The 12210-nt window shown below is 44.6% G+C and overlaps 1 protein-coding gene across 1 annotated transcript in view; it reads left to right on the forward strand.

Moving 5' to 3' along the window:
* The window catches only part of LOC140329946 (uncharacterized), a 55307-nt gene extending 46177 nt beyond the window's left edge, over nucleotides 1-9130 (forward strand). Inside the window, exons 2-3 of the mRNA XM_072410337.1 lie at nucleotides 2769-3250; nucleotides 8321-9130. Coding sequence (XP_072266438.1) covers nucleotides 2769-3250; nucleotides 8321-8477 — 639 coding nt within the window. The 3' untranslated portion in view covers nucleotides 8478-9130. The remainder of the gene's footprint in view (nucleotides 1-2768; nucleotides 3251-8320) is intronic.
* The last annotated feature ends 3080 nt before the right edge of the window (nucleotides 9131-12210 follow it).

Here is a 12210-nt window from a genome sequence, read left to right on the forward strand (position 1 = left end):
ACACCCGTGTCCTCTCTTCTGTGTCACCCACACTCCGTGTCCTCTCTTCTGTGTCACCCACACCCGTGTCCTCTCTTCTGTGTCACCCACACCCGTGTCCAGCCGAAAGGGCTGTTATTGGTTCCCTCCAGTACTGATCACATGACACAATCTGAACTCCTTCATTCTACACTGAGAAAATGGAAAATATTCCAGACAGTTGCCAGACTTCTCTCACCCCAAGGTCAGAGCGTTCAATGGGAAAATGCAAAACCCCAAAAGCTCCATCCTGGACTAAAGTTCATGGCAGGACAGTTAGAAAAGCCTCATACATAGCAGCCGGATTTAGCTTCAGCTCAATAAATATTTGGCCATAAAGCACAGCAAAATGTTCCATGATAAACACAGCATATCGGCCTCCTACCAACTGTGAAGCACGGTGGTGGAAGGGTGATGATTTGTGTTTGTTTAGCAGCCATAGGACCTGGGTACTTGCAGTCATTGAGTTGACCATAAACTGCTCTGTATACCTAGAAAGTATTCTAGAATGTGAGGCCCTCTGTGTGACAGCTAAGGCTTGGCCGAAATTGGGGTCATGGGACGGGGCAATGGTCCCCAGCACACCAGCAAATCTACAAATGAATGGCTGACAAACCTCCTTAGTAATTTTTTGTTTTAATTTTTCTGTCATCGTTTCCTCACCCCTCCAGGGGCCGTCCATTCACCCATTGGTGGTGAGGAATGTTGATGAATGTCTGGCCTGATTGGCTTTGCTGGTGGCACATGGCGGCCATAATAATATCATCCTTGTAAATGACGGAGTGTCCCAGACACGTGGAACCTGCCGTTGTCTCCTTGGCCATCACCGGTCACTTTGGAGATTGGGCGATGGTGACAACACTTCATGTGTAATGCTGGGTGAATGTTTATTCCTCTAACTGCTCATAAATCGAATGAATGTTCCTAATAGGTGGGGGTTGTGTCTCACCTGGAGATCGGGGAATTAATGAGTCTCTGTACAGTAACCGGGAGATAAAAATAAGTCGGCACCTGATACCTGATGTCAGCATTCAGCCGCTCCACATCTGCCGTACTGAGGGATCATGGGAATATAGCACAACAGCGGCCGTGTCTCGGTACTGAGCCTGGGATGTGCCCAATGACAGTACAGGAAAAGGCTCGGGGAATAAACCAACTATAAGTGGAAGGAGAGGAAGAAGAGAATAAAGAATGAAATAAAGAGGGGAAAGAAGAGTTTAAGGAAGGAAGAAAGAAAGGAGGGGAGAAGGAAGGCAGAGAGCAAGGAGGAAGAAAGGAAGAAAAAGAGGAGATGGAAGGGAGAAAAGAGGATAAAGAAGATACAAAGGGAGGAAATATGAAAGGAGGGGATAGGAGACAGGAAGGATGGAAGGAAGGAAGGAAGGAAGGAAGGAAGGAGAGGAGAGGAGAGGAAGAAAAGACGAGGTGATGGAAGGGAAGGAGAGGAGAGGAAAGAACAAAAGAGAATCTAAAGGATGGATGGAAGAGGGGAAAAAAAGAGACAAGGGGAGGAAGGAAGAAAAAAGGGAGAAGGAACGAAGGAAGAAAAGGGGGAAAAAGAATGGAAGGAAGTGAGGAAAGAAGATATGAAGGGAGAAAAGATGAAAGGAGGAGAGATAGAAAAAGAGGAAGGAAGAAAGGAGGGGATGGAAGGGAAGGAGAAGAGAAGAGAGGAAAGAACAAAAATGAGGATGGGATGGATGAGAATGAGAATGGATGGAAGAAGGAATAAAAAAGGGAGGAAGGGAGAAAAGAGGGGAAAACCAATGGAAGGAAGTGGGGAAAGAAGATATGAAGGGAGAAAAGATGAAAGGAGGGGAGATAGGAAAAGAGGAAGGAAGAAAGGAAGGAGAAGAGGAGGGGATGGAAGGGAGAGAAGAAAATAAAGAAGATATAAAGGGAGGAAATATGAAAAGAGGGGATAGGAGATGGGAAGGAAGGAAGGAAGGAAGGAAGGAAGGAAGGAAGGGAAGGAGAAAAAGACGAGGTGATGGAAGGGAAGGAGAGCAGAGGAGAGGAAAGAACAAAAGAGAAGCTAAAGAATGGATGGAAGAGGGGAAAAAAGAGACAAAGGGAGGAAGGGAGAACAAAGGAGAGAAAGGAAGAAAAGAGGGGAAAAAGAATGGAAGGAAGTGAGGAAAGAAGATATGAAGAGAGAAAAGATGAAAGGAGGGGAGATAGGAAAAGAGGAAGGAAGGAAGGGGAAGAGGAGGGGAAGGAGGGAGAGCAGAAGGAAAGAATAAAAAGAAGGAAGAGATGAACGGAGTAATGGAAGGAATTAGTGAATAAAGGAAAAATGGAAGAAAAGGAAAGGAGGAAGAGTGGAAGTGAGGAAGGAAGAAATCAGGGAAGAAAGAAAGAAAGGAAGTTGGGAAGTCAGGAAGAGAAAAAGAGAAGAAAGAGATGAAGGAAGGGAGGAAGAGAGTAAGGGAGAAGGGAAGGAGGAATTAGGAAGGAAATAGACGACAACTATTAAGGAAGGAAAAACACGAGTAATGGAAAGGAGGGGCAGTGCAAGGGAGGGAGGAGGAAATAAAGTGAGGAGCGAGAAAACTGTGCAAATTTGCATTTACACCTCTTGATTTATCCACGTTTTTACCCAGTGGTGTTATTAACATATTAAAATTATGAATAAAGGAATCACAATTAATAAATCCGTACTATATTGGTGTCTTGTGAGTTAGTATTGGATGTACCACCAATGTAGACTTATACTTGAAGAATAATAATACTTTCTGTTCTTCTTGCAGGGTACCATGCGGCTGTCCCGGGCACTGTGCACGGCGCTGGCGTTGTGCTTTGCCATATCATTCAGTTCAGCGCAGAGCGGTGATGAGGCCCTGGCTGATTTAGGTTCTGGATATCTCCCAGGAACCCTACAAGACCAACCCAAGCATCCCCAAAATTCCCCACCGCTGGCCAACAAATGTCAGATAACCTTTGTGACCCCACACCAGGAGTCATGCGCCAAGAAGGACGATGGTCCCAGCATCAAGGAGGAGGTCCAGTACCTACAGAACCTTCTCCAGGACCATGACAGGGTTCTGCAGAGCTTAAAGTACACGGTGAATGCCGACGTCCAGGACCTGGGCTACCAGCAGGTCATTGCAGAACATAATAAGGGAATCCGAGAGGACACCAAGGAATTCTACGGGACGCTGAACAAAGTCATATATGAGCTCCACACGCGGATGGATGACGATGGCTCAGATGTTCCAGATGAGAAGAAAAAGTAAGAATCCGATTATTTTACACCATTGTACTGCAACTCCCATGGGATCCATGATTTACAAATACATTGGCCATAAACCTTGCAATCTTCTTTAGATTTACAAACAATTACATTGTAACCTGACCAAATAGTAATTGGGTGAAAAGATTGGGTTGAGCTTTTACTACATACGCAAATTTTTATCAGATTCAGCATATGGAAGGGGCAGATAATATTAAGGGAAGGTCAGGTGGCATGGCTCCCCCCGTTTCCAGTAATTGGAGGGGGCAGATAATATTTAGGGAAGGTCAGGTGGCATGGCTCAGTAATTGGAGGGGGCAGATAATATCACTGCACTGACATCTGGAAATAATGCAGATCACTTTGCTGACCTCACTGGCAGAATGATGAATAGAAAACACGTGGAAAACAGTAATTCCAAAAAGTGCAGCATAATACAATTTACAATAATACAATATTCAAGAAACACTCAGGAGATAACCATAATGGCCCAGAGAGGAGAGGACATTATTTTAGGTGATGGGGGAGGGGGCACAGGAGCTTCTCTTCAATCACTACTAACCCTTTCCCGACTTTCTGCCCTCGCTACCAGGAATAGGTAACATCAGGGGCCCACTAATATATGGAATATTAAATCCATCCACATTGATTGATTTATCATCATATGAATAAATGTCTGGCCACCATATAATAAACCATTGCCAGTCTGGTTAGAATTTTATATTCAGTGTTGGTTGCATTTGCTTCTGTTCAGTTTGCCAACAATTCACCGGAAACGATTCCAAATGTTCAGGTTGATTCAGGAGCCAAATTTTATTCTGGTGTATAGTCTGGTGTACAGTGTATTTAGATGGGTAAATCTCATGCAATGACAGGTAGAGTGTACGGCACAGCCAATGTAGCCAGCGGACAATGACTGGCACAACGTACAATGTACCTGGCAGTACCCTTGGTGCTAAATTCCACATACCTGTCTATGCCCTAGGTCATGAATACGATGTACCTGTCAGTGCCCTAAGTGCACAATCTGATGTACCTGTCCATGCCCTAGGTGGTAAATCCGAGGTACCTATTGGTGCCTGTATGTGACCGAGGGGATTAATATAACGTACCTGTCCATGCCCTAGGTCATGAATACGATGTACCTGTCAGTGCCCTAGGTGGTAAATCCGAGGTACCTATTGGTGCCTGTATGTGACCGAGGGGATTAATATAACGTACCTGTCCATGCCCTAGGTGCAGAATCTGATATACCTGTCCATGCCCTAGGTGCAGAATCTGATATACCTGTCCATGCCCTAGGTGCAGAATCTTACCTGTCCATGCCCTAGGTGCAGAATCTGATATACCTGTCCATGCCCTAGGTGCAGAATCTGATATACCTGTCCATGCCCTAGGTGCAGAATCTGATATACCTGTCCCTGCACTGGGTGCTCACTCTGACGCACCTGTTGGTGCCCTAGGCGCAGAAACCAACGTACTTATCGATGCCCATAGGTGCTGAATCCGATGTACCTGTCAGTGCCCTAGGTCCAATGACCAGACTTTAGTGATGTTCAGCTTCATTCAGTTTGGGCCAAGTTACCAAACTGAAAGGCAGAACTAAGCCCAGTCCATTATTCTTGTTTCTGGCTTACAACTGAAAGTTCTAATAAAGTTCATTAGGATCGATCAATACACAATGATTAATCACAATCATCCAACCCTCAAATATGACCCATCTTCTAATATATATTAATTGTTAGCTTTACATCAAGAACTTGAATTTGTTCCGGTGACTGAGATAAAACTTGGGCTTTGTATGGAATAAAATGTAAATGATTCTCATAAAAATATAAACAGAAGCAAAGTGGTGGTCAGAATATCTGTTTTATGGGACATATGTGTTTGCACACTGCACTACATCTTATTGCCTTGGATGGTTCAGTCACATTTGACCATGTAAGACCCAAAGTAGGACGAGCAATAGATACCAGACTACATGTCCCAACGTCCCTGCATTACGGTACAATCCATATGTCTGTGGCCCTGGGTGTGTGGTTGGTTCAGTTACAGCCAATCACAGTTACAGCCAATCACAGCCACACAATATTTTATTTTTGAATTTTCAATCTTGGTTCCACCAGTAATACTTATCATTTAGATTAATGAGTGTGATTGCTTTAAGGATCCGGCTTGTTCAGGGTTGGCTCCGAGCCATTGGTGGCTCCCAGTCCAGCTCTCCAATGCAAAGCCTTTTCCTGAGGAAGGTTAATTATCATTCCAGTAATTTATCTGCTTGGAAATAAACAAATAGGCTTTTCTCTTGATGGCACTTTACTGAAAACATCCTGCTAGAAACAAAAGAGAAAATGTTCTGTGTGTTGTGAGAAGCTCTCGGGGAGGAGATGGATAACATCGATGTGAACAATTCAATTATCTCACGACTAACGTTCTACTGAACAAGAAACCATCGCTGTTATCACAAAGTAGAACATAAAACAAGGGAAATGCTCTCTACAGCTCCCATTACCTGATATCCCTGAAAATCAACCAAAACCCAAGATATTCACGCCTAACAGGGCCATGGTATTGTACTGCGGATTCAGTACCCACCTATATGCCTATAGGATGTTCCAACCCAAAACAAGGGCCATTAAAATGGAGTTGCGCCCATTTGCATTATTATGAAACTTCTCTTCCCCCCCATTGGCCATTAATATAGACTTACCCCCTCCCCCCCATGGGCTTCTCTACCCCATGGCCATCAATATAAAGTCAACCCCTTCCATGGCTATTAAAATAAAATTGCCCTCATGAGCATTAATATTAGGCTGCCCCTCTCCCCCATGGCCATTATTATGGAGTCAACCCCTTCCATTGCCATCAATATGGAGTTGCCTTCCATAGGCATTTTTATAAAGTTCCTCCTCTTCAACATGGATAATGGATTCAATAATGGATTCAACCCCTTCTGTGGCCATTAATTTATAGTTGCCTCCCATGGGCTATTTATGATATTCCTCCTCTCCCCAATGGCCATTATTATGGAGTGGTCCCCTATGACCAATAAATAGAGTTGTCTCCTCCATGGATATGGAGTTGGTCCTCTTTGTGGCTATGACATTCTTCACTCTTCTGGGAAGGTTTTCATAAGATTTTAGGAGGGTGTCTGTGATAATCTGCCCCCTTTTGCAGGGTCAGGTATTGTGAAACTTTTCTTCCCCCCTATGGCCATCAATATGGAGTTGCCTCTTCATTATGAAGTGCCTCCTCTCCCCCATGGCCATTAATATGGAGTCAGCTCCTTCCATGGCCAAAAATATGAAGTTGCCATTCATGGACATTATTATGAAGTTTCTCCTCACCTCTCACGGCCAATAATTTGGATTCAGCCCCTTCCATGGCTATTAATATGGAGTTGCCTCTCATAGGCATAATTATAAAGTTCCTCCTCTACCCCATGGCCATCAATATGAAATCAACCCCTTCCATTGTCATTTATATGGAGTTGCCTCCATAGGCATTATTATGAAGCTATTCTTCCAATATGGAGTCGCCTTCCATTGGCATTTTTTTAAAGTTCCTCCTCTTCAACATGGCCATTAATATGGATTCAACCCCTTCCATGGCCATTAATTTGGAGTTGCCTCCCATGGGCTTTTTATGAAGTTTCTCCTCACCTCCCACAGCCAATAATATGGAGTCAACCCCTTACATGGCCATTATTATGGAGTTGCCTCCCATGGGCTTTATTATGAAGTTCCTCCTCTTCCCCATGAACATTAATATGGAGTCATCCCCCTCTATATCCATTATTATAGAGTTGCCTCCCATAGAAATCATTATGAATTTCCTCCTCACCCCCGTGGCCATTATTATAGAGTTGCCTCCTATGGCCAATAAATGGGGTTGTCTCCTCCATGGATATGTTGTTGTTCGTCCTTGTGGCTATGCTCTACTCTTCTGGGAAGGTTTCCACAAGATATTAGGAGAGTGTCTTTGATGATTTGTTGCCTTTGTCAGGTCAGATATTGGGAAACTCACTAATGATTTCTATAATGGATTAAACCCCCTTCATGTCTCCCATAGGCATTATTATGAAGTTCCTCCTCACCAACTTGGTTAACATTTTGAAGTCAGCCCTCTTCTTGGCCATCAACATGGAGTTGCCTCTCATGGACAACGTAAAGAAGTCCCTCCCCCCCCCTATTGCTATTAATTTGGAGTTGTCCCTTATGGCCAATAAATAGAGTTGTCTCCTCCACGCTTCTAGGAAGGCTTTTCATCAGATTTTGCAAGGTATCTGTGAGATTTGCCCCCATTGTTGAGGTCAGGTATTGATGGTGGATGAGTAGACCTGGCTCACCATTCCAATGCAGGACACTCGGGTTCCTCCTCACCAAACTGGTGACCCCATGTCTTTATGGAGGTGGCTTTGTACCCCGGGGCTCAGTCATGGGAGAACAGAAAAGGATCTTCACCAAGCTGTGACCACAAGGGTGGAAGAACACAATGGTCTACAATGTCTCTGTATATTGTAGCGTGAAATAGGACTGGAGAGCATTTGTGAGGTCATATACTGATATTGGATGAGTAGACCCGGCTCATCCTCCTGACATCAACCTGCCAGGGAGCTTTAGATTCCTATATTAAGACGAAATCTTCCTTTATTCATCTTGCTCATACTGATAGCCATCGATTTCAGGGATTTCAGACACAAGCAGATCTCAGTTTGCTTGTTTAGGAAATAGATTTCTGATATATTTTCCATCACCAGCAGATTGGTAAATATCTCATCCATTCGGCGTGCTAAGTTGCAATCAGCAGTATGCGGGGGCGGGGAGGAAGCTGTTCACATCATATATCCCAGAACTGGAATCCAGATAAGGAATTCTGACTTTTCTAGAGTCGGCAAAACAACCAAAAAGAGATCATTACCTTCAGCCATTGTGTTCTATTATTGTTTCATTGTAGCACCTGGACTTATGGATAAAAGCAGCTCCAGGAAAGTCAGCTGATGATGCAAGAAGCAAATATCACAATATAAGTGGAGATAAAATGTAAAATGACTTTTTGTTTACTTTGTAGGCTCCGGAAAAACTTTCTCATGATGGATCAGCTGCTGGAGAGCACCTTTCACCTGGCGGAGAAACTGGACAAGAGCTCCGAAGACCTGGACCTCGTGATGGAGAAACAACTGGAAAGGTCAAGCACCTTGGTCTACAGAAACAACCTCAAATCTTGACCACAGGTGATGGTGATGGCCAACGTCTTCACCAAAGAGAACTTCTGTCTAGTTTTTAAACCAAGAGCTGTTTTAGTAAATATAACTAGTTCACACGCGTTCCTCCATCAATGCCTTGGCAGAGCCATTGATAGGCATCCCAGTACCAGAAAATCAAAACTGAACCCACCTCCTGAACCTCATGGGTTTGCCATGGCTGTTAGTAGACACCATGGTTATAGTTAAAACCCCAAACCCCACCCCTTGGGTCATGTGATTATATTTGTAAAGGCACTGAACATCGTTATAATAATTACCCCTTTGGATTACACACCTAGGGGGGCTTTTGGACCCAAAACCCACTGGCTTTTAGTATAAAAGAGCCTAAAATCTGACATTCTCCATCTCACACTGGATTACTGCACAGATCTGGAATACACACGGCTCTTTTTTCCGTCTTTCCCTGTCTGTGTCCCGTTGGGGAGAATGTTCTTCAATGGTTCTTGTTTCAGTGGTGCCTTTATATAGCCCTCCAACTCTGGCTTTCTATCCTTCATTATTACAATCCTGGAAGGGAAAGTGCTGGAGTGCTACCATTAAAAATTAGTCCCACAAATGGAATTGGTGAGATCCTCGGGGGTGGGGTCACCCGTACTGTGTTCATTAATTTGCTCTACTTCCGACTATTCCTTGGGTAAGTTCCTGGGTATTGTTGCCTGCTGTCCACTTTATGAGGGGTTCCAAGCATTCCTGGGGTAGGTTCCTGAGTCTTTACACCAGCTGTGCCTGTTATGGAGGGTTCTTGCCATTCCTGGGGTACATTCCTAGGTCTGGACAACTGCTGTGCCCATTATGAGGGTTTCCAACCATTGCTGGGGGGAGTTCTGGGTCTGTACATCTGCTGTGCCCATTACCAGGGGTTACAACCATTCCTGGGGTAAGTTCCTGGGTCTGAACACCTACTGTGCCCTTTATGGAGGTTCCAAGCATTCCTGGGGCAAATTCTTGGGTCACCTGCTGTGCCCATTAGGAGGGTTTCCAACTATTCTTGGGGTAAGTTCTTGGGTTTTGTCACCTGCTGTGGCTATTATGAGGGGTTCTTTGGGTAAGTTCCTGGGTCTGAACACCTGTTGTGCCCATTACGAGAGGTTCCAACAAACCCTGTGCTGAGTTCCGGGGTCTGGACCGCTGCTATGTCGAGCAGAGTATTTCAGGAGAGGAGAGTTATAGAGATTGGATCACACATTTGTTGTCTCTGACTCTTCTGTAAGATAATATAACGCAGATTCTGATGGCGTACAATTTGCGTGTGTTTGAGGTTCCCCGCTGATATTGGGTGCAGATGTAACTCGCAGTTCTCTGAGCCCATTCCTCAGTGGTGGCAGTGATCACTGGAGAGGAGTTTACGCGAGGCGCTGCTCTCATTTCCATGACACTTCCCCCGTCTCGGAGTAATTTTCTCATCATTTCGTCCTCCAGGTAAACACAGAGTTTTGTTGATTACACGGAGCGTCTGACAGATTCCGACACAACACTCCACGTGTGAAAATATAAATCATTCTCCGCTATGAATGTAAGATAAATACGAATTAGGGATCAGCCTTGAATCTCAATTTTCAGAAAACGACTAATAAATCTTGGTGACGCGCTCATCTCATCAATCAGGAGGAAACTTACCAAAGAAGAGCTCTGCTGGATAACTTGGAGGACTGGAGAGGTAAAGAGAACCTGTCACACCCATCAGCACGCTGGCTCAGTGGTTAGCACTCCGGTCCCAGGTTAGAATCGCAGCCAGGACTGCATGGAGTTTGCAGCACTTTGTACAGTGCTATGTAATATGTCAGCGCTATATAAAGAGTGCATAATAACCATAATCAACAATTGTTTAATTTCATGGTAATTATCCCTAAAAGCCCCACTTGTGGCCCCAAGACCACTGGGTGCCGCCATCTTGGATTCAATATCAGAAGCTGAGAACCATATACCAAATATCATTTAAATCTCTAGCAGACACATATGGAAGTCAGAAAGAAAAATTCATTTTGGTTTGGCATTCTGAACGCAGGATTAGTTTGGCATCACGCATCAAAGAGAATAAAACAAATCGGAGCCCAAAAATGAGAATCATGATAAGAGAGGAGCACCGGATATCTGACATATTGTGCTTGGGATCTCAGATCTGAATCTGCGGAGTTCCAGAATAGTGAAGCAAAAAGACAGAAATCTCAGACGTAGTCACAAAACAAATGCAGAACGCGTTAGTGATCATTTATCGGGGGGTTTGAATGGGGTGTATTTGCAGCATCTATGACTTCGCTTCATTCAGGAGAGGGCAGATGATGTGATAATAAATTCACCTGCTTGTTCCCAATATTTAACTAAACTCACCTGTCCGTGCTCCATCACCTCACCCAAATCCCCGCCTGATCCTCCCCTGTCCTGATTGGCCAGAAGTAACTCCTACACATGTGCATTGCAGTTCATTCACAGTTTGTCGGTTGCAAGGTTTAGTTCCACATTAAACCCCAGGGGTATGAATATCAGACTGTAGGTCCAATGGATGTTGTGGCCAATTTTATATCATTCTGTAGTATGAGAGGTATACTGAGGGTGGAATGCTAAAGCTGGGAGTGTCTGCCCCTATATAGATTCCTGTTCTGCCCCACCCTCCTGCCCACACTATTGTTCCCCCCCTCCACCTCTTGGGCACTATTGCACCCTCTACTCCCTAGAGGGCACTATTGTTCCCTCCCTCCACCTCTTGGGCACTGTTGCCCCCTTTACTAACTGGAGGGCACTATTGTTCCCTCCCTTCACCTCTTGGGCACTATTGCCCCCTTTACTAACTAGAGGGCACTATTGTTCTCTCCTTTCACCTCTTGGGCACTATTGCACCCTCTACTCCCTAGAGGGCACTATTGTTCCCTCCCTCCACCTTTTGGGCACTGTTGCCCCCTCTACTCACTAGAGGGCACTATTGTTCCCTCCCTTCACCTCTTGGGCACTATTGCACCCTCCACTCCCTAGAGGGCACTATTATTCCCTCCCTTCACCTCTTGGGCACTATTGCCCCCTTTACTAACTAGAGGGCACTATTGTTCCCTTCCTTCACCTCTTGGGCACTGTTGCCCCCTCTACTCACTAGAGGGCACTATTGTTCCCTCCCTCCACCTCTTGGGCACTGTTGCTCCCTCTACTCACTAGAGGGCACTATTGTTCCCTCCCTTCACCTCTTGGACACTCTTGTTCTGCCCCCTTCTCCAGTAAGCACTATAATTTCCCCATCTGGGTATTATTGTCCACACCAGCTTTTATTGGGCATGATTCCGAAAATAAAGAGGGAGCGATGTAACATAAAAGGTAAGTATCTGTAGGTTGGAAGGTGCCCTTTTTAAGAACCTGTCCCCATTGGGGGTAAGTCATTCTACTTGTTACTAACAAATCATTGGACTTCTGCCCTGACCTTCTTCTACAAATGTCATTTTTGGATGGGCATGTCTTTTGACCACTGAGCCATCTTAAATGTGAAATTGTCCACGTTTGACCAGAGAACCCCTTTAAATCCTCTGACATTAAAAAATGTAATAGACTCGTATCAACGTCGAATGAATCTTTTATTGTTGTCAGAACACAGAATCCATTAGAACAATTTAAATAGATGGGGCAGCGGATCGGATCAGTGAATGATTTCTCCAGGAAAAGCTAATTTATCTAAATGCACTGAAGCCCAAGCTTTTATTTGAATTTAAATCAT

Source organism: Pyxicephalus adspersus, chromosome 4, assembly GCF_032062135.1.
Source record: "Pyxicephalus adspersus chromosome 4, UCB_Pads_2.0, whole genome shotgun sequence".
NCBI lineage: Eukaryota > Metazoa > Chordata > Amphibia > Anura > Pyxicephalidae > Pyxicephalus > Pyxicephalus adspersus.